Source organism: Myxine glutinosa, chromosome 5 (genome assembly GCF_964187855.1).
Source record: "Myxine glutinosa chromosome 5, kmMyxGlut1.1, whole genome shotgun sequence".
Taxonomy (NCBI): Eukaryota; Metazoa; Chordata; class Myxini; order Myxiniformes; family Myxinidae; genus Myxine; species Myxine glutinosa.
The window spans coordinates 71939273-71962999 of NC_136265.1; the positions used below are offsets into that span (position 1 = coordinate 71939273).

A 23727-nucleotide genomic window follows, 5' to 3' on the forward strand; every position below is an offset into this window, starting at 1 on the left:
TTTTAAATGTTTATGTCTCCGTGACATTCCTGGGACCATCCCGAGTCGAACAGTACTTTCCGCTCGCAAATCCGTCCACGGGTTCTCGAGATCTTAGAGATCATAGATACATAGATCAGGACCAACTCTACTTTATATATATAGATAGACGGCAGACTCTTGGTTTTTAGAAGCTAATTAGCTGCATTATGATCGGATGTCATAACGCCTAACGGCGGCATAATTTTTTTGTTTCAAGCCAAATAAACATGAAAACAATAAGAAAATGACAAAACAATAACTTTAATAAAACACTCAACGGGATCTGTCCCAAAAATTGTGCGGAAAGGACGTGATAAAAGCGAAAAATAAATGTCAGAGGGGTGATTCGAACCCCGGACTCTGAAAAGATAAGGCGTCATGCTAACAGCTCGACCACTTCGACCCGTCATTTCCGGAAAGCTATTTGTGAGAGTGACTTGAAACGAAAGATTATTTTACGCGCTGCTGAAAGGTATTTATGCGTTATTATTTATTCGCTAGCAAGTGATTATAAATGTTTATGTCTCCGTGACATTCCTGGGACCATCCCGAGTCGAACAGTACTTTCCGCTCGCAAATCCGTCCACGGGTTCTCGAGATCTTAGAGATTGTAGACCCGAAGTTTTTTTAATTTTAAGGTGTGCTGTAGTCAGAAGCGCTAGAAGCGCTGCGCTCCCTCCCTTCGAATCCCTCTCTCTTCTGCTAGTGCTAATAATACGCTAATTTTAAAACCCGAAATTTTTTAAATGTTTATGTCTCCGTGACATTCCTGGGACCATCCCGAGTCGAACAGTACTTTCCGCTCGCAAATCCGTCCACGGGTTCTCGAGATCTTAGAGATCATAGATAGATCAGGATACAGACACAGAGGCCAACTCGACTTTATATATATAGATATATATATATATATATATATATATATATATATATATATATATATGCAGACTTGGCATTTAATATGGAATTTTTTTTTTCTTGACGGGTTTACTTTCTGAACTCAGTATATCAATCTGGTGAGTTTTTTTTACCCTTCGATGATGTCTTTGTTGAAAGAACCATGTCACTGATTGTCTTTCGCAGCAAGAGGTCAATAACAGGATTATATCACAGGTGGCGTCACAAAATGTAAGGACAGGTACATTTGACGATTGGCTTCACAATCGGGTATATAAGGGTTGTTGCGTTCTGTATTAGTGGAAAACAACTGCTGCACGTCTACAAAAGTTATTGCCGCTTCCTCTGGAGATTGTCCGTCAACTTGACAATGCTGTTTGTCATGGAGTGGTGGCTTTACGAAATTCTGGCATGAAACAGCGTGCTATTGCTCGGCAGTATGGCATCACTCAAGGTCAGGTGTCAAAGATCCTGAAACGAAATGCTCAGAGGGGTGTCCCTACTCCAATACAGAGGCCAGGACGTCCCCACAGGACCACAAGGAGAGATGATCGCCAGCTGCACCGGTTAGTCTGCAATGGCCGTACCAAGTTAGCTAATCAGCTTAGGGCTGAGTGGCAGCAACTGACAAATGTGCCTGTATCCAGATGGCTCGTCAACCAACGACTGGTTCAAGCAGGCTATCGTGCCAGGCGTCCCCTGAGAAATCCACGCCTGACCAGACAACACAGCCAGCGCCGATTGCAGTGGGCCAGAGAGCACCGTCAATGGCAGCCAGGACACTGGGATCACGTGACTTTCAGTGACGAGTCTAGATTTCTGTTCTATCGTCAAGATGGTCGCGTCCGAGTGCGCAGACAAGTGCAAGAAGCCCACAACGAAGATTGTATAGTGCCAAGAGTCCAAGCTGGAGGTGGTGGGGTGACCGTTTGGGCTGCTTTTCATGCAGGGGGCAAAACTGACCTGGTTGTTCTGAATGGAAACCTGAACCAGTTCAAGTACAGGGTCATTCTGGAAGAAACATTGCTTCCATTTGCTTGTGCAGCCTTTCGAGGAAACTTTGTCTTCCAATATGACAATGCATGGCCTCATCGTGCTCGCATGATCCAACACTTTCTTGCTGACCGTGGTGTAGAGCATATGGAGTGGCCTGCCATGTCCCCGGATATGAATCCGATAGAGAACTTGTGGGCAGAATTAACGCGTCAAATCGACAACTTTGACCAGCAGCCGACCTCTGTGCGTGAATTGCAGCAGACTATTGTCACTGCATGGCAAGCGATTCCTGTCCAAACCTTGGCAAATCTCGTGAACAGCATGCCTCGACGTGTACGTGCTCTCCTGACTGCTCGTTGGGGTTACACGAAGTACTGAACTGTAATTTTACTGTCCGTAATCCCAGTCATAATTTAGCTTTTGTTTTTGTTGAAAAGAAAATTGGCTAATGTGCAAAATAAAGAGATACTTCTGGAAAACGTACAGAAGTTTAACAAAGTACTGTCCGTGAATTGAGTTCGATATCAGTTTACATCACTTTCAAGGATCAATTTATTTGCTTCGAAATGTCAAATGTGGTTTTTGTTTCTTTTAAAGGTCACATTAACAAAATCTAGAATAATTTCAACATAATTCCAATGAACTTTTGGTTCTAAGTCATCTTGAAAAGTAAGTTCACCCCCACAAAAAAAATATTCCATATTAAATGCCAAGTCTGTATATATATATATTATATATATATATATATATATATATATATATATATATATATATTGTTGCGGATCCCGGGTTCGTCGACATTCTAGGGGGGGGGGGGTTAAGCCCTGCCCCCCCCCCCGAACTCCGGGTCCATGAGGCCACCAACCACAACTACTGTACTCGTGGTGGACGGGTTGCTAGGAAACTCCAGCCACCGAGCCCGCAGCTGCGCGTGGAAGGGTTAACGGTCACCACCCGTATACCTTCGGACACACACAGCCATGAGAACAGGGGCTGAACCCCGCACGAGTCACGCTGATCCTTGACGCCCGAGCGGTTTTGCGTCGCGGGACTCGCGCCGTTAGAATATCGAACCCGATCGAGCGGTTTTAATTTGGGGAGATGCTAGGTCAATATGGGAAAGGACAATGACGGCCAGGTTGGAAACCAAACACAGGATTTATTCACAATATGTACAGAAACGGACAAAGCGAAGAATCTTAACGGCCTTACCTATGTGCCCAGACAAGGGCCCTCATTCGTTCGGGGAAGGGGGGAAAGAGGGGAATGCGCAAGAAGCGCGGCCGCTTCGTGCAGCTCGCCCGGATGGGCTTGGTCATGCAGTTTGTGCGAATGGACTCGTTGGACGGAAGCCCCAAGAATCGCTCCAACCTAGGACACCACAGCCGGAGATGATCGTGGCAGGGACGGCGATCAATGACGTGCACGTAGCAGGAACCAGAGGAGCGTGCAATATGCAGGAGCCAAGCGAGCGAGTGAGCCAGCGAGCGAGGGAGAGTATAGCAGGAGACCAGCGTGTGCGTCAGAGAGAGAGAGACTATAGCAGGTTCTGGGCCGGGTTTTTATAACCCCCCGAAACCCCACCCGAATGTTCCATGGGCCTCAATTGGCCGCCTGGGGTCACGTTTTGTGACAGCCCCTCATTGGCCACCCTCGGCCACTCCCTTTAGCTCTCATTGGTTGCAGCCCCTCATTGGCCACTCCCTTTAGCTCCTCCTTCGGGCCTGCAGGGCCTGGCCTAGTCCTATGACGAAGCACTTTAGGCTTCAATGAGGCATACTATCATCCTGCCTGCCTCAACGCATATCAACGCATACTAACACTGGAAAGGGGACTATGCTTTACATTTAATAAGAAATAACTAACTATACGAGGCTACCTGTTGTGGTGTACCTAAATATAGGGGGGTTGCCTTTATTCACAAAACCGCAACATGACCGTCAGGGAAGGGGTTGGGAGGAGGAGGGAGTGGAAGGAGTGGCGTTGGAAGAGGGAGGCGGAGTGTTGCCGAGCAACGCCGGGTAGGTTTGTTACTTCGTAAATATTGACCAAGGGAGATTGTTGGTTTGTTTCCTTTACTTTGTGAAAGCAAAAACTCACCATTGCTTTACTTTTCCACGTTGTTTCATATTTTTAAGAGGATTGAAAAGTAAAAAAAATTCTGGATATCTATTGTGATGATTATTTTGTTTAGAAATGTTCCTTTAAGTTGAGTTTGTATGTGATGTTTTTATTTTCAGATTTTATTGTGAAGGTGAAGGTGGAGTCCGAGTTTGTAGATGATTTCTCCTCGCTTATCAAAGGTTTGACCAACAACAACCACAATGTTCCTGTTTTGTTCAGCTTGAATGATAATGATACACTTTCCTTCCAGAATATAAACACTTTGCTCCGTTATATCTGGTACCTGTTGTGTTTCCCACCATGCAAGTGTCCCTTTCATCAGTGCAGTATTTATCCAAATGAGCATCCCAGTCATGTTAGCATCTCACTTGTAAATATGTATGTTTTTTTCCCCACACAAGAAGCTTTAGTGTGCTGGATCGATGCCATGTCATGATGGACCTATTTATGTTATTGAGTGGCTGTGAATCAATACATTTTAAATCCCTTCTCTAATCGATTGGTTCATCGAACAGCACAGCATTCTGTCATTTTAAAAGGAACAATGCAGTACCGTGTGCGGTAATGTTCATTCCGATGCAGAAGCGCTTTCATGGAAGAAAGGAAAGATGTGTGCTCATTCGATAAGTTATTGACAGATATAAATGAAGCGTTTTCTGCTTGTGGGAAAATCAAGTTTAATACAAAATATGAAAATGCAGTGCAGGGAATCCCCAGGGTTACAAAGAGATTACGGTCCGAACAATTTTTCATTCATTAAATAAATTGATCACCTGTTGACTTCGTGTTATAAATGGTGTTATCAGTGCACTAGTCGTGGCTAATCACCTGCTGATTTCACAAGGTTAGCATAAGAAGAACCAAAACAAGTACAGATACATTCAAAGTACACCACCCACATGCCAAATAAATAAATATCCTCCAGCGCGGCATTGCCGGGGTGCCTTAGGTGCCCGGCAATACTGCCGTGCAGCTCATAGAGACTGTATTGGGTGGGAGAGGTGTACAATAATTAATTGATTAATTGCATAATTAAAATCAATAAATAATGATCATAAAATATTTTCTTAATCAATTGGCTAATAGCATACATACCTAAACCACCAGTGCTTCATCCGAAGCTGTAACCTTTTGTAAAATTAATGAAGTCATTAATCGAAAAAAATAAATAATTGATTAATTGATGAATCAATAAATAAAAAATATCCTTTATAGCCACATGACTTGTTCATTGTCATGTCCATATATCAGCTTGGTAGCTCAAAAGGTGCCTGAGATATTGCCCAGATGAGAAAGAAAATAAATAAGTTATAATGAAAATAAATAAATAATAATCATAAAATAATGAAATCATTAATCAATTGGCTAATAGAATATCTAAACAACCACCGTTTCATCCGAATCTGTAACTTAAAAAAAAAAATCATTGAGTCATTACTGCACATCGGATTTTTATGTGAAAAAACAAAAAATATTTTTTCACATAAAACGGCTTTTTTGCGCGCAAAAAAATTATTTTGCTATTTTCGGAGAAAAAAAGAATTTCGCCCTTTTTCGGGAAAAATAAAATAAAATGCCCTTTTTGGTCGAAAATGTCTGGCAACGCTAAAAAAATTAGGGAATTTTTCGAAATTTTAAACTGCGATCGAAATTTGTAACTGCGATCGAAATTTTTAACTGCGATCGATCTCAAAAACAAAACGTTGCGTCCACTTGCGTGCGTTGCGTCCCCAGCGTGTACAGCAATGAGGCGGTGTACTACAGTGAGAGAGTGTACACAAAGTGTGAACAAGTCTCCTATCAAGATGAGTGCTGCTCTTCGTGACAAGTGGCTGAAGGAATTCAACGCTGGCGGCGATGGGGCCACCTTCAAGTACGTGTCGAGTGACACGGCTTTCTGTCGAGCTTGTGAAAAGACTTTCCAGGCGAAGCAGAAGTCTGAGCTGGCCCAACATGTCCGAGGAGACCGCCACAAGAGCAACTTGGCCTTGAAGAAGAAGAGGACGGTCACGCAAGCCACCATGGAGGACTTTGGTGGTGGAAAGAGGCACAAGTGCGACGTCGTGGCTCAGGAGCTGTGCCAGGCCATGCTGGCCGCTGGCATCCCATGGTCGAAATTGGAAAACCCTGCCCTCCGGTCATTCCTGGAGAAGCACATCACTCTCCAGATCCCCGATGAAAGCTGGATTCGAAAGCACTACCTCGACAAGTGCTACGACGAGGCCTTGGCGGGGATCCGTGCCGACCTCGGACAGCAGCCCATCTGGCTGTCCGTCGACGAGACGACCGATTCGGCAGGTCGATATGTGGCCAACATCATCGCGGGACGCTTGTCCAAGGAGGGGTACTTTCGTCCCCACCTCGTCCAGTGCATGTTTCTGGAGAAGACTCGCGAGATCACGGCGAGGTCACGTCTTTTCGAAGCTGCTCCATGCGCTCACGCTTTCGAAGCTAAGTGATATTTCTCAATTGTGTTTTTGTCGAGACTGTATCTATCTTTCGGTGTATGTACCTACAGCGTATCTTTTGGAAAATTTTCGGTGCTAATTTTTCGTTCATGTATACACAATCGTCGGTTAATGGTATCGAGTATTCTGCGGCCTAGTACTCGTAGGCTTAGACTACCGTACCGTCTCAGACCTTGTGGTTTGTTTTTCTCTCAGCGATTCGTCGAATGCGCTGAAATTATTTTCGTTCTCTGTTTCGTACCAGTCGTTCACCCCGTACCTCCTTGTTTAATATCTGTACTCACAAACAAAAAAAATAAAAAAAATTCCTTCCCAGGTCTTATTCGTTTATTTGTTGTTCTTTTTGTTTGTTCGTTCTTCGTTCGCGATCACGCGGTGAGAAATGTATAATCTCTCCCCTGAACAACTATTTTCTCTCATATATTATAACACCCTTTTCTTCTTTTCCTACAAAAGGATGCTTTCGTCTTGCTCACCAAATCTATTCATTCCAAAAAATAAATATAATACCATCTCTTACAGTTCCTCCTTTCTACATTCCATAAACTATCCAGAACTCCATCCCTCCTCCAGTGTCCTCAAACGTATTTTTGACTCGAAGGTCTCAAACTCATTTTGCAAAAAATGTTCGTTTCCCATGAATCGTACACTTTTCAAAATCCAATCTCACCCCTCCCCTCCAAATCCTCCCCATCACCCATCCCTTTCAAATCTCCCCCCTTGCCCCTTCCCTCCCCTCCCTCCTAAACTCCCCCCACACCCCTCCCCTCCGAGACTCTCCCTCGCTCCTCCCCTCCTAGACTCCCCTCTCACCCCTCCTCCTCAAAGCATTTTCCCTGCTTCTTCCTCCTTCCAACTTTCACCTTCATCTCCCCAAACCACCTGCCTTGCTCTTCCCCCTCCTCAAATAACACCTCACTGTGCCTCACCCAATCTCCATCAAACCTTTTGTCTGCCCCATTCTTCCCTTTCTCCAAGCTATTCTGAAATCTCTGACACACCTTCAACAGCTCTCCCTACCTCTTCCTCCTCTTCCACATCTTACCCTACCCCCCCCCCCCCCCTGTTCTGGACCCGATGCTCCCCCTTCCTCTTCATTAACGGTATGGACCTCAAACATCCGGGGCCTTCGCTCAAACTTGACTGACCTCTCCATACAGGTTGCTTCTGACAAACCAGATGTGATCTGCTTAACAGAAACTTTCCTCCTTCATGATGTCTCTGATGCCTTGGTATCTCTCCCAGGTTACTCCCTCCTCCGGTATGATAGACCTGAGCCTCGTCCTGGAGGTGGGGTTGCTATCTTTATAAAAAACTCTCTTCCTCACTCGCTCTCCACTGCCCTCTCTCCACCTCACCCCCAGGAATACCTTTGGCTACGGCTTCCCCTTCGCTCCCACCTTTTGTTCATATGTGTGTTGTACCATCCACCAATCAGCGATGACTCCATCTACATCTCACTGTCTGCATCTACATCTCACTGTCTGATAATATGGACCAACTTCTATCTACCCATCCCAACTCTCTCTTCCTCATATGTGGTGATTTCAATTGTCACCATGCCAGTTGGCTGGGTGTGGGTACCTCTCTCACCAGCCATGGCTCTTCAGCAAAGGACTTCTGCGACTCACTGGGACTGACACAATCTGTCAATTTCCCGACCCGGATCTCAGTCAACGGAGCATCTTCTCTTCTGGATTTGGTTATGACAAACTTCCCTGAAAATGTCTGCTGCTCTTCTTCTGCTCCAATCGGCTCATCTGATCATGTGCTTGTCAAAGTGGACATCTCTCTGACCATTTTCAGAGAGCCTCCTCAGCGTCGACGACTCTGGCATTTCACTCAGGCCAACTGGCACGGTCTTCAAGCAGCCATCAATCATCTGGACTGTTCTCCCATCTCTACCGCCTCTGACATCAACTCATCCTGGGAATTCTTTCAAAGTAAATTGCTCTCTCTCATGCACAGATTTATACCATCTCGTCTTCAGTTGTCATACCCTTCCTCCCGTCCATGGTACACGGAATCTTGTGGTGAGGCTGTTGCCCTGAAACAACTTGCTTTCGTCTCCTGGAAAGCAAATCCAACGGAAGGAAATCTCATTTCCTTTCACAAAGCCCGAAACAAGTGTGTGTCCACCCTCAGGAGAGCCAGGAAACAATATCTCACCATTCTCAAGACCGAACTCTCTTATCTGTCTCCCTCTTCCAAATCCTGGTGGCGTCTGGTCAAATCTGTTTCTGGTGTTTGGTCCCCCTCCATCCCCTCCCTCACCTCAAACGGCTTAACGGCTGACTCCGCACGTGAAAAAGCTGAATGCCTCAACTCTGTGTTTGCCTCTAAATCTTGTGTCCCAAACCCATCCCTCTCTGTACCCACCGTACCCAGTCATACCCAGCTGCTCCTGGACTCTGTGTCCTTTCCTCCTGACAAGGTGGAAAAGTTTCTGTCAACCCTCGACTCTGATTCTGCAACTGGTCCTGACGGCATCAGCCCACGGGTCCTAAAATCATGTTCTTCTGCTCTTTCACTCCCTCTTTCTGTTCTCTTCACCCTCTCTTTTGCTCAAGGTCATCTGCCATCTGCTTGGAAATCAGCCAACATCACCGCTTTGCACAAAAAAGGTGCAAAAACAGATCCCAGCAACTACAGACCAATCAGCCTTCTCCCAATTATCAGCAAAGTCATGGAATCCATCATTGCTTCAGATATTAAATATTTCCTCTTCTCCAATGGCTTGATCTCTGATCATCAATTTGGTTTCAGACCTGGTCACTCTACTCTGGACATGCTGCTTCTGCTTTCTCAACAATGGATGGAGGTCCTCAACGCCAAACAGGAAATTAGAGCTGTCTCCCTTGACATTTCACGTGCCTTCGATACGGTCTGGCACCCTGCTCTGCTCTCCAAACTCTCCTCCTTTGGTATCCATGGAAATCTCCACGCATGGCTGGCGGACTTCCTCTCTGGTCGTAGTCAACGTGTGGCCCTGAATGGGTTTCTCTCATCTCCTCTTCCTGTTCAGGCTGGAGTTCCCCAAGGTAGTGTTCTGGGCCCTGTGCTTTTTCTGGTCTTCATCAATGATCTCTCTGACTCTCTTGAAAATCCTCTCTATCTCTTTGCTGACGACTCTACTCTCTGTCGCTCCATTCCTCATCCCTCAGATCGGCAGTCTGCAGCCTCCTCACTCTCTGCAGACCTGGACAAAATCACAGACTGGTCAAACAAGTGGAACATGTCTTTCAATCCTGACAAATCTCACACTCTTACAATGTCTCTCCGAAAGGACCGACTGGACAACCCTCCCATCTACTTTCTCAACAATCCTCTCCAAGAAGTTCTGTCGCTCAAGCTTTTGGGTCTCACTATCTGCCATGATGTTTCTTGGGAAAACCACATTTCCAAGCTGGCCTCCAAAGCCAGTCGCCGACTGGGCATCCTCCGTCGTGCGAAGTCCTTCCTTGGCACACCTGAGCTCCTCACCACATACAAGGCTTTCATCCGCAGCTCAATGGAATACTGTTCCCCCCTCTGGGCTGGTGCTCCTGCCTCACACCTTGCTCGGCTTCACGCTGTTGAGGCCAAAGCTTTCAGAATCATTGGAATCTCCTGCGATGTAGTCAACGCCGAGGGCCTTTCACTCACTCACCGCAGGCAGGTTGGTGGTCTTTCTGTCTTCTACCGACTCCTCTCCGGCCTTGCTCCCCCAGCTCTCTCTGTGCTCTGTCCCCCCAATATTCCTTCAGGTCGCACAAGATCTGCCTGCAACCCTCTTATGGTTAAACTGCCAAAGTCTAGGCTCTCTGCTCACCTTCACTCTTTCATTCCCCTTTTCTCCCGCCTCTGGAACAAACTCCCCCACTCCCTTCAATCCCACTCCTCCCTCCAGGTCTTTAAAACAGCTGTTCACCACCATCTCTTATCTTCCCCCATCGAAAACCTTGATCTTTTCTACCCCCGGTAATTCACCCCAGAGTCCTTGCAGTGTTCATATGTTTTAATCCTCTCCCACCTCCCCCCAAGTCCTCCCGATGTCCCTGCTCTCAAATGTTGTGTTTGTGTCCTTCCCCTTCTTCCCCCTCTCTTTTGTGTCCTCCCCCCTCTCTCCCCATCTTGTCTGCCGCTCCCCTTGTTTTTTGTGTTTTGTGTGTCGGTTTGTCTTTTTGTGTGATTAATGTTTGCTCTTTCACGAGCCTCGATCTTGTATACAAAAAAAAAAAGAAAAAAAAAAAAGGACCAACTCCGGGGAGATCGTGCCTGCAGTCAATGACACGCTGCGCTATCTTTGGTCTGATTTCAAGCCGGAGTGCCTCAAGGTCCTCGTCAGCGACGCCGCGGCCTATATGATCAAGGCCGGCCATGCCCTGAAGGAACTCTTCCCAGACTTGCTGCATGTGACTTGCGTTGCCCACGCGCTCCACCGTGTCTGCGAGACAGTCCGAGAAATGTTCAAGGACGTCAACGACCTGATTGCCACGACGAAGAAGGTGTTCGTCAAAGCCCCGTCGCGTGTTGTCTTTTGGAAGGAGCAGCAGCCCAATCTTTCTCTCCCCCCGGAGCCCATTCTGACTCGGTGGGGGACGTGGATCGACACCGCGGTGTTTTACGCCGAGCACTTCGAGGCCGTCAAGGACATTGTGGACCAGCTGAACGATGACGACGCGATGGCAATCCGGAGTGCCAAGGACCTGTTCGGAAAGGCGGACATCAAGCTCAGTTTGATCTTCTTAAATGCCCACGTGTCGTTCATCCCGAAGATCCTTAAGCAGCTGGAGGAGGCCGGCATGGAGCTGGCCAAGGCCTTCCAGCTCCTTGATCAGGCCAAGGAGGAGCTCGAAAAGATCCGAGGCTGCCGTAAGGAGATCCTGCTCACCAAGTTCAAGGCGGTGCTGCAGCGCAATCCCGACATTGGTGTGCTGAGGACAGTGGCTTTGATCCTGGATGGAGATCAGCACGGATCTGAGGTTGGTGTGCCGGCTGGAGTCAAGCTTGCTGACGTCCCCCTCTTGAGGTACTGCCCCATCGTCAGCGTCGACGTGGAAAGGTCCTTCTCCGTCTGCAGAAACGTCCTCACCGACTGCCGACACCGCCTCACCAAGGAGAACATTACCAAGATAATGATTTCAAACACCTACTTTAACCGTTCCTAAAAGGGTCTTGTCAATTTCTTCTAGTCCTCTACTTATCAAACAATGCGGTTGCAATAAAGGTACCTGAACGTCATTTTTTACCTGTTTACTAGCCCAGAGTGCTTAATGTTGTGCAGGAAAAAGCTTACCATTTTTTGTTCTTTTTTTGACTGGTTTCTGAAAAACTTGGTAATAATAAAAAATGAATAAAACGGGGGTAAAAAAATATTTCGGGATTTTTTCACATTAAAAAAAAAAAATGCCGCTTTTCAAAACATAAAAGGCCTATTTTCTTAACATAAAAATCCGTAGTCTAGCTCATTACTTGCATAATTAAATAATTGATTGATTAATTGATTAATCAAAAAATGAAAATTAGCCTTTACAGCCAAATAAATCACTTGGTCATTGTCGTGTCCAAATATCAGCTTCCTAGCTCAAAAGGTGCCTGAGATAATGCCCAGATGAGAAAGGAAATAAATAAGTACTTAATTATAATAATATAAATAACCACCTTTAGAGGCCATTTTTCCCCGCAAAGCGGGGGTTGGCCTTTTTCGGGAACCGTGGTTGTTGTTGGTTTTTGGTCCCCTTTTTGAAGCAATGTTTTACGGCCGGATGCCCTTCCTGACGCCAACCCTTTTTGCTGCCTTTAACGACGAACAGGGAATTACCAGTGAACAGGTACTCAATTAGCCGACCTCGGAAGGATGACAGGCTGAGTCAACCCCCCTGGCGTTAATTCAGCGATTGACCGGGATTCGAACCCAGGATCCTAGGATCCTAAGCCGGCACCCTAGCCGCTAGCCCAACACCAGGGTTAAAATAAGTACTTAATTAATAAATAATAATGAAGTAACTAATCAAATAATTGATTAATCAAAAAACAAAAAATACTCTTTTAGCCAAAGCAATTGCTCACTATTGTGCCGAAATTTCAGCTTCCTAGCTCAAAGGATGGCTGAGATATCGCCCGGACAAACAATCAAACAAACAAGAAATAAACCTGAGTGAAAACTGAGTACTTCCTTTCAGGGAGCGTCTTGCCAGGCCCCCTTCGGTGCCCGGCAATGACGTTATGCAGTGCCTGGAGATGGCATAGGAAAGGAGCGGTGTACAACAAACAAGAAATATGTCGTGCATAGCACGATACTCGCAAAATCCCTAAAATAAGTTGTTGCTCGATGATGACCTCAAAAATAGTTGGGGGTTGAATGCCGTGACCAGATATGCAAATCCTCTTAAAATTTCAAGTTAATCGGATGAAAATTGAGGATTTTAGAGACTTGCCTATGTTGACCTCAAAAATACTTGGTGGTTGAATTCAGTGTCCTGGTATGCACATCCTCTTAAAATTTCAAGTCAATCTGATGAAAATTGAGGATTTTAGAAATCTGGCCTATGTTGACCTCAAAAATACTTCGTGGTTCCATTCAGAGACCAGACGTGCAAATCCTCCTCAAATATCAAGTCAATCGGATGAAAATTGAAGATTTTAGAAATTTGGCCTATGCTAACCCTTTGGTCTATGTTGACCTCAAAAATAGTTGGTGGTTGAATTCAGTCTGAATATCAGCTTCCAAACTCAAAAGGTGCCTGAGATATTGCCCAGATGAGAAAGGAAATAAATAACTACTGAATTAATCGGTAATAATTCAGTAATTAATCAATTCATTGATTAATTTAAAAAAACACTCTTTTTGGCAAAGCATGTGTTCACTATTGTGCCGAAATTTCAGCTTCCTAGCTCAAAGGATGGCTGAGATATCGCCCGGACAAACAAACAAACAAGAAAGAAAGAAACCGGAGTGAAAACTGAGTACTCGCTTCAGAACGCATCATCACCGGGCCCCCTTCGGTGCTCGGTGATGATGTCATGCAGCACCTGGTGATGGAATAGGAAAGGAGCAGTGTACAATGAGGAAAATTCGGCATCCATGGAACTTGTACCAAAAGGTAGCGTGCGAGCGCCGCTCGATATGGGGCTCTTTGTGGTCCATTTCAAAGCAAAAATGGAGTTGATGAGAGAGAGAATGAGTGGGAAAATACAAGTGATGGGCAATAGAATGGACGTGATGAGCGGGGAAATGCAAGTGATGGGCATTATAATGGACGTGGTGAGCGGGCAAATCAAATGTGAGATGGGCGAAGCGATGGTCCGGAAAGAATTTAAGCAGAGCGAGGCCAGATTTGCGGGAGAGATGGAGAATGTAAAGGAGGTGAAAGGACTTACGGTAGGACAGAATGAATTAAACAAACTCTTTCAGGAAAATACTGACACAAAAAAAATAATTTAAAAATGTCCAGAGGGAAATCAATGTGGAACTGGTAGCTAGTAATTACGGAGGAACAAATAGAGCTCCTTGTGTGTTTGGTTCCATGTGTTGTGAACCCCATGTGCTTTGAGATGTCGGGAACACAAGAGATCATGAGAGAGCATGCCACAGCTATAGTCTGACGAATGAAGCAGTATCTTACAAACTGCATGTACAATGTGCCCCCATTTTGCTTGGGAGGTGGGGGGGGGGGGTGGGGGGGCAGAATACTGTCAGTCCACCTTTGAAATGTGAAAAAAACAATTTAACAAACACTGCCGATACAGATTACTGAAAAATAGCCGATATCTGCCTGTTCTGATTGCCGATTCCGATATCGGCCCAGCACTAATATTTTATATATATATATATATATATATATATATATATATATATATATATATATATATATATATATATATATATATGGATATAGATATAGATATATAAATATATATAGATTTAATCCAAATTATCTTTCAAAATTCTAAAAAAAAAATCGTTGGATTCACTCGTTTATCCCTTATGTTCCTGTAATATAATGATGTCACATGGTTTGCAGATGAAGCTCCTCTGGTGAAGATGGAAACCTTCCAGAGTAACTCTCTTCAGACCTCACAGGATGCTTTGAGCTATGACCAAGTAAAGCAGGAACCGTGTGATTCTTCCCCCACGGAGCCAAGCAAAGCTGATCAGCTGCTAGAAGGTAAGCTGAGTTACACAGAGAACACATCACACTGTGTTTACTCATTTTGTTTCATTTCCCGAATACATTTACATATTTCCAATCCTTGTAGAATTGTAGATGCGTTTGAAGTGCTTCCACCCACGTGGGTTGTTTTCATGTTTATATTTTTATGCTGTTTTTTTTTTTTTGCGAGACGGATATTGGTTACATTTGAAATCCCCCAGAAATCTTTCTGTACTTTACACAAGAAGCTAAATTTTGAAATTCTTTATTTCTCCAATTCACTCTGCAGAAATAGAATTGTGAATTGCAAAATAATTGAGATTACTGGGACTTGAAATTCAGCAAGTTTGAAAGACAAGTGTATCATGATTATCTCATCACATGATACGATATCTGCATTCAAGACCTGTAACAGAATTGAGTTCGTCTGGACCTTTTCCTTTGACACCTGGGACCTTTTTTGTGGCGTTTTAAGTGAAACTCCATATCGTTTCCTGCATTGTGCTTGCGATTTTTTTTTTTCTACAGTCGAAGCTTGTGGAGAATCTTGAACAAAGAATGGAACAGGACACAACAGAACAAAACCACCAACAAGAGTAGAGGCGGAACAGACAATAGCAGGGTTGAGAGACAATTTATGAGAGAGACTTTGAAGATAAGGGAAGTAATGAAGAATGGAGAATGGGAGAGAACACAAGGGGTGGACAAGACAGATACAGAAAGCAAACCCTCAGGAAGAAAAATTAGGAAAGTTGCAAAGAGATGGGCTTGGGGAGAGTTAACTGGGGTCGAAAAGATCATGGTTTTGGATGGGGGATGATCCGAGATGGTGGTGAAACAGCTCTCTTGAAAACCTAAATGGAAGAATGAGATTGAAAAGAATGTGGAAGTTCATTCTCCAAGTGGGAGAATAATTATAATAATAACTAGCAGGAACCCATGGCAATTCCCTTCCCACCTCTCACAAACCGCAATTCCTCAATCTCCATTGCCCAACCCTAAAGTGTTAACCCTCTCCCCACTCCAAGCCTTCAAACCCCTCCCCACCCGTCACGGCAACCTGTCCAACTCACAAGCCTGCAAGAAAACGATTTGTGACAATAAACGACCTGAAAGCAGTTATCTTCTTCCTGATGTCCAAATATACACATTGTTAAAAGTAAATAATGACCTTTTATAATGGACATGGACAAAGACCATGGACAAAGACCTTTTATAATGACGTGGGTTTAAGCACTGCTTGAGAGAATGCCAATCCACTCCCCACTACAAGCCTTCAAACCCCTCCTTACCCATCATGATCACCTATCCAACTCAAAATCCCACAAGATATGAATTTTTAAAATATTTTTCTCGTGGTCGAGGTCTAAAAGTCGAGGCTCGTGTAAGAGCTAACACATCATAGAACACATTTTAGGAGGAGTGGGATGAAAGAGAGTGTGGGAATTTGTTCCAGAGGCGGGAGGGAGAAAGGAGGAATGAAAGAGTGAAGGTGAGCAGAGAGTCCTGATTTTTGCAGTTTCACCATAAGAGGGTTGATGGCAGATCTTGTGCATCCTGCAGGAATATTTGGGGGACAGAGCACAGACAGAGCAGGGGAGGGGGTGCAAGGCCGGAGAGGAGACGGGAGAAGACAGAAAGACCACCATCCTGCCTGCGGTGAGAGAGTGAAAGGCCCTCAGAATCAGCTTCATCGTGGGAGATACCAATGATTCTAAAAGCTTTGGTTTCTACAGCGTGAAGCTGAGCTAGGTGTGAGGCAGGAGCACCAGCCCAGAGGGGAGAGCAGTATTCCATCAAGCTGCGGATGAAAGCTTTGTTTGTATGTGGTTAGGAGCTCATTAGTGCCAAGGAAGGACTTTGCACGATGGGATTACCAGCACGAGGATGCCCAGTCAACGACTGGCTTTGGAGTCCAATTTGGAAATGTGGTTTTCCCAGGAAAGATCATGGCAGGTAGTGAGACCCCAAAGCTTTCGTGACAACTTCACCGATCTGAGCGTTTGAGATATGGAGCGGACGAGGGTGGAGTCATTAGCAAAAACATACAGAGGATTTTCCAGGGAGTCGGAGAGATCATTGATGAAGACCAGAAAAGCACAGGGCTCAGAACACTGCCTTGAGGAACTCCAGCCTGGACAGAAAGAGGAGATGAGAATTACATTTAGAGCCACATGTTGACTACGACAGGAGAAAAAGTCCACGAGCCATGCATGAAGATTTCCATGGATACCATAAGAGGAGAGTTTGGGGAGCAGGGCGGAGTGCCAGACTGTATCAAAGGCACGAGATATGTCAAGTGAGACAGCTCTGATTTCCTGTCTGGTGTTGAGGACCTCCATCCATTGTTGAGACAGCAGAAGCAGCATGTCCAGAGTAGCGTGGCCTGGTCTGAATCCAAATTTATGATCCGAGATCAAGCCATTGGAGAAGAATAAAGATTGAATATCAGAAGCGATGATGGATTCCATAACCTTGCTGATGATTGGGAGCAGGCTGATTGGTCTGTTGTTGCAAGGATCTGCAGTTGCACCTTTTTTGTGTAAAGCGGTAATGTTGGCTGATTTCCAAACTGATGGCAGATGACCTTGAGCAAAAGAGAGGGTGAAGAGAACAGAGAGAGGGTTTGAAAGAGCAGCAGAGCAGGATTTTTGGATTTTTGGACCCGTGGACTGATTCTGTCTAGTCCAGTTGCAGAATCTGAGTCGAGGTTTGACAGAAACTTCTCCACCTGTCAGTAGGGAAGGACACAGAGTCCAGGAGCAGCTGGGTACAACTGGGTAAGGTGGGTTCAGAGAGCGATGGGTTAGGGACACAAGATTATCAGGCAAACACGGAGTTGAGGCATTCGGCTTTTTCACGTGCAGTGTCAGCAGTGTAGCCATTTGAGGTAAGGGAGGAGATGGAGGGGGAACAAACTCCAAAAACAGATTTGACCAGACGCCACCAGGATTTGGAGGAAGGAGACAGGTTTGAGAGTTCATTCTTGAGTGTGGAGAGATAGTGCTATTGAGAGATAGTTTGACGTGAAGGTGGGAGTGCATCAGGGGTCGGTACTAAGTCCACTACTATTTGTAGCTGTGACGGAGGTGCTGGCTCAGAACTTAAAGGAGGGTTTGCCGTGTGAGTTGTTGTATGCAGATTATCTGGTGTTGATTGCAGAAAGTATGGATGGACTGCAGGAGAAGATGAATAAGTGGAAGGAATGTATGGAGACAAAAGGTCTGAAGGTGAATATCGGAAAGATGAAGGTGATGGTAAGTGGTAAAGCATGTGGTGAGGTGGAAAGAACTGGGAAGTGGCCGTGTGCTGTGTGCAGGAAGGGTGTGGGAGTGAACTCCATTCAATGTACAATGTGCGCTGAGTGGGTTCATCAAAAATGTAGTGGTTTGAGAGAGTCATTAACCAGTGTGGCAGCTACATTCAAGTGTGAGGTGTGCACAGAGGGAGCTGCAGATGGAGGAAATGCTGAGTTGGATCTTGGAGACGGTGTGAAGCTGGAAGGTGTGAAAACATTTTGCTACCTCTGAGACATGTTGAATGGAGAAGGTGGATCAGACTCGGCAACGGTTGCTGGAGTGAGATGTGCATGGAAGAAGTTTCGGGAACTGAGTGGCGTGCTGACAAGGATGGGAGGGTCGTTGAAGCTGAATGGAAAGGTGTATGCTGCATGTGTGAGAAGTGTTATGATTTATGGGAGTGAGACATGGGTAATGAACGTAGAGCAGCAACAAAGGCTGGAAAGGATGGAAATGCAAATGGTTCGGTGGATGTGTGGAGTATCCTTGAGAGAGAGAAAGACAAATGATGAATTGTGAAAGATGATGGGAATAGAGCCTGTGATGGATGCTGTGAAGAGAAACAGGTTGGGATGGTTTGGTCATGTGTTGAGGAAGGATGAAAGTGACTGGTTGAGAAGAGTGATGGAAATTAATGTAGAAGGAAGTGGAGGACGGGGAAGACCGAAAAAGACTTGGCTGAAGATGGTGGAAGAAGAAATGCGGGCAAGGGGGTTAACAAGGGTAGATGCAGAAAATAGGGCAAAATGGTGAAGATTGTCATGGGGACCGCAAGGCTAACCCCCGCTCTGTCAGGGAAAATGGCCTTAAAATGCCTGTTGTTTTTGTTGTTTTGTGAAAGGAACAGTGATTGCCTTGAGTTGGATTTGCCTTCCATGAGGCAAAGACAAGTTGTTTCATGGCAACTGCCTCACCACAAGATTCAGTGTACCATGGATGGGAGGAAGGGTATGACATCTGTAGACGAGATGGGATAAATCTGTGTATGAGAGAGAGCAATTTACTTTGGAAGAATTCACAGGAAGTGTTGATGTCAGAGGTAGTAGAGATGGGAGACCAGTCCAGATGATTGATGGCTGCTTGAAGACCATGCTAGTTGGCCTGAGTGAAATGCCAGACTCGTCGACCCTGAGGAGGCTCTCTGAGAACAGCTAGAGAGATGTCCACTTTAACCAGCAAATGATCGGATGAACTGATTGGAGCACATGAAGAACAGCAGACATTTTCAGGGAGGTTCGTTATAACCAGGTCAAGAAGAGAAGATGCTCCGTTGTCTGAGATCAGGGTTGGGAAATTGACAGATTGCGTCAGTCCCAATGAGTCGCAGAAGTCCTGCTGAGGTGCCATGGCTGGTGTGAGATGTACCCACACCCAGCCAGCTGGCATGATGACGATTGAAATCGCCACATTTAAGGAATAGAGCTTTGGGATGAGTCGATAAAAGTTGGTCCACGTTGTCAGACAGCGAGATGTAAATGGAATCATCACTGTTTGGTGGACAGTCAATCATCAATGGCATCCATTCATCTCATAAGATGTTGGGTATGCAGCACTTCGTGTTGCACTTCCATTGGTGACTACAAGCCAATTTGGGAGTGACAGAATCCACCACAGGTGCTACATCTGAAGTAGTTCGTGAGGTTCGCATCTCCTATAATTGTGGGATGTTGTTGTTTGCGGTGACAACGTCTGTTGTGCAGCTGCTCCAACCACTCGTCATCATGACGCTTATTCCAGCCCATAATTAATGTCACCATGTGCCTCTGCAGTTAGCTGTAATTTCCCAAGTATCAAACTTGATGTGTGGGGCTTTTATATTCCCCTTACAGACATCCTATACCTCAGCTTCAGGCACCCTTTTGGTCTTTTGGCCCCTGCTATCTCCCCATATAGGGCGTCCTTTGGGATACGTCCATCTTCCATCCTGTAGAAATGCCCAAGCCATCAAAGTCGTCTTTGCTTAATAAGTGCAAAGTCTTTGGGTGCTCAAAGTGAACGCCTTGTAGATCAGCAGCTTTGTCCTGAGGGTCAGCTTGCTGTTCCTTCACGCCCTCTTTATTAGATGACCAAAGATGGTGGCTACCTTCCCGATTCGTATGTTCAGTTCTTCATTGAGGGACAGGTTGTTAGTCACTATAGACCTGAGATAACTGAATTTGGATCACTACTTCCAGTGTAGTATTGTTTAGTGTAATCAATTGCTGGGTTGTGACACCTTGTCCCATTACCATGGTTTTCTTTACACTGATGGTAAGAGAGATTATCAATTCACTTCTGGAGCTGGTCTTCCGTGTGGGTGGCAAGTGCAGTGTTTGCAGAGAGAAGTTCTCTGATCAGGACATGCTGCAATTTTGTCTTTGCCCTTAATCCTGACAGGTTATACAGCTTTCCATCTGTCCTGCTGTGAATGTAGATTCCATCCATATCTGCAGGGAAGGAATACTTCAGAAGTACACAGAAGAAAATATCAAACAGAGTTGGAGCCAGGACGCAGTCTTGCTTCACTCCACTTTTGATCTCAAAACTTTCTGAAGTGGAATCGTCAAACTGTATTGTGCCATGTATGTTGTTATGGAAAGAGTGGGTGAGACTGAGAAGCTTGGGTGACAGCCAATCCGTTCTAACACCTTGTATAAACTCATTCTGCTAACAGTGTCAAAAGCTTTTGTGAGATCCACGAAAACGAGGTAGAGTGGTGCGTTCTGTTCCCTACACTTCTCTTGAAGCTGACGAAGGGAGAAGATCATGTCCACGGTGGATCTACCTGCTCGAAACCCACATTGTGCCTCAGGATACACTCGGTTAGTGAGTTGCTGGAGTCTCTTTAGGATGACCCTGGCAAATACCTTCCCGGTAACACTGAGGAGTGATATGCCACGGTAATTGTTGCAGTCTCCCCGATCGCCATTCTTCTTGTACAACATCATGATGTTTGCGTCACGCATGTCTTGTGGAGCAGATCTTTTCCTCCAGCAGAGGAGGAGGAAGTTATGTAGGTAAGGCAACAGGTGGGGCTTTCCATACTTCAGCAGTTCTGCTGGAATTCCATCCTTGCCAGGTGCTTTCCTGCTTGCCAGTAAATCGATTGCGTTCACAAGCTCAGCTAATGATGGTTCCGCATCTAACTCATCCACGACAGTTGAGGCAGACCATCAAGCACAGGCTGAGAAATAGTCGTTTCATGGGAGTACAGTTCAAGGTAGTGTTCCACCCAACGAGCCATCTGCTTACTCCTGTCGGTAAGTATCTCACCATCTGCTGATTTCAGAGGAGCAACTTTGGTGATGGTCGACCAATTACAGTCGTAGTCAAAAATAATGGCACACTTGGACTTTTTTCAAATAACTCACAATTTTCTCGAAAAACAAGTTGAAATTGATGAAAGTATTTGGTCTACACCACTCTATTTCACTGTTAATATTACAGAACCTTTGTTTTTGATTCAGAACTTAATATATCCTTTTAAATCAGAAAATAAAAATAAATGGCGTTGACAAAATTATTGACATCCTAGATTTAATATTTGGTAGCACAGACTTTGGACAAAATAACTGCAGTCAAGCACTTCCTGTAGCCGTGAATGAGCTTCCTTCACCTCTTTACTGACAGTTTGGCCCACTCTTCTTGTGCAAACTGCTCCAGTTCTCCCAGATTTGAAGGGTGCCTTCTCCCAACTGCTGTTTTCAGATCTCCCCACAGGTGTTCAATGGGATTTAGATCTGGACTAATTGCTGGCCACTTCAGAACAGTCCAGCGTTTCATCTTGAATCATTCCTGGGTGCTTTTTGAAGTGTGTTTGGGGGGATCATTGTCCTGCTGCAAGACCCATGACCTTCTACAGAGACCCAGCTTTCTGACACTGGGCTGAACATTGCGCTCCAAAATGCATTGGTAATCTCCTGATTTCATGATGTCATTCACACATTCAAGGCACCCAGTGCCAGAGCCAGCAAAGCAACCCCAAAACATCACTGAACTTCCTCCATGGTTGACTGTAGGGAAGGTGTTCTTTTCTTTGAAGACTTCATTTTGTTTTCTGTGAACGTAGAGATGATGTGCTTTATCAAAAAAGCTCTAATTTGGTCTCATCTATCCACACGACATTCTCCCAGGATTTTGGCTTGTTCACTCAGGTATGTTTTGGCAAACTCTAGTCAAGCTTTCTTATGTCTCTCTCCCTCTCAGCTGTAGGGTCCTCCTGGGTCTCCTACCATAGAACCCCCTTTCATTGAGTTGGCCCACGGATTGTGAAATTTGAAACTGTCGTACCTTGTGTCTGAAGGTCAGCTTGAATCTGTTTGGCAGTTGATCGAGGTGCTTTCTCCATCATTCGAACAATCCTTCGCTGCAATCTTCGATCAAGTTTTCTCTTGCGACCACGTCCAGGGAGGTTGGCTACAGTGCCATGGGCCTTAAACTTCCTGATAACATTGCATACGAGGACACAGCAAAATCGATGTCTCTGGAGATGGCCTTGTTCCTTTGAGATTGTCCATGCTTCGCTACAATCTTGTGTCTGACCTCCTCAGACAATTGTCTGGTTTTCTTTCTTTTCTCCATGCTCATTGCGGTACACACAGTGACACAAAAAAGCAGAATGACTCCTTTTCTCTATTCAAACTGGTTGAATGAATGATTTTTATATTGCAAGCACCTGCAACTCACCACAGGTGAGTTCAATTCCAAAGTAAAGGAGAATCACCTGCTTGAAATCTAATTATTTCTATGAACTTCAACAAGGTGCCAATAATATTGTCCGGGCCATTTTAGGATTTCTGTGTAGAATAAGCCAAGAATTTAGTAATTTTTTCAGCTTTTTTGTTTTGTTCCACTGCAAACCAAAGAAATACAAATGTGGATACCAAAATATTTTTTTATTTCAACAATTTTCTGGAAGAAATGATGCATTATTTGAAAAATATGCAAGGGTACCAATATTTTTGGCCACGATTGTACTGCACTGTAGTTACAAGAAGGAAGACGGACATTAGCAATACATACATACATACATGCACACACATACACACAAACACACACATACATATACACACATACATAAACACATACATACACACACACACACACACACACACACACACACACAAACACAAACATAAACATAAACACACACACATACATACATATCTACACATATATATATATATATATATATATATATATATATATATATATATATATATATATATATATATATATATATATATATATAAACATACATGTACATGCACATGTACATACACTAAATGCCCAAAAGTATGCGGACACCCCTTCTAATTTGTCAATTCGGCTATTTCAGCCACACCCATTGCTGACAGGTATATATAATCAAGCACACATCCATGCAATCTCCATAGACAAACATTGGTAGTAGAACGGGCCATACTTAAGAGCCCAGTGACTTTCAACATGGCACCGTCATAGGATGCCACCTTTCCAACAAGTCGGTTCATCAAATTTCTGCCATGCTAGAGCTGCCCCGGTCAACTCTAAATGTGGTTATTGTGAAGTGGAAACGTCTAGGAGCAACAACAGCTCAGCCACGAAGTGTTAGGCCACACAAGCTCACAGAACGGGACCACCAAGTGCTGAAGCGCGTAGTGCGTAAAAAAATCATCTGTCCTCGGTTGCAACACATACTACCGAGTTCCAAACTGCCTCTGGAAGCAAAGTCAGCACAACAACTGTTTGGCGGGAGCTTCATGAAATAGTAGAGGAAACGAAAGTGAAAAAGTGGCTTCGAAATTGATTTGAAAATGATTTCATGTTAGA

The 23727-nt window shown here is 44.8% G+C and overlaps 1 protein-coding gene across 1 annotated transcript in view; it reads left to right on the forward strand.

The window, feature by feature from the left end:
- Positions 1-23727, forward strand: part of LOC137427452 (uncharacterized) — a 168035-nt gene that overhangs the window by 58400 nt on the left and 85908 nt on the right. Inside the window, exons 3-4 of the mRNA XM_068116969.2 lie at positions 4152-4214; positions 14510-14653. Of these exons, the coding sequence (XP_067973070.2) occupies positions 4152-4214; positions 14510-14653 (207 nt within the window). The remainder of the gene's footprint in view (positions 1-4151; positions 4215-14509; positions 14654-23727) is intronic.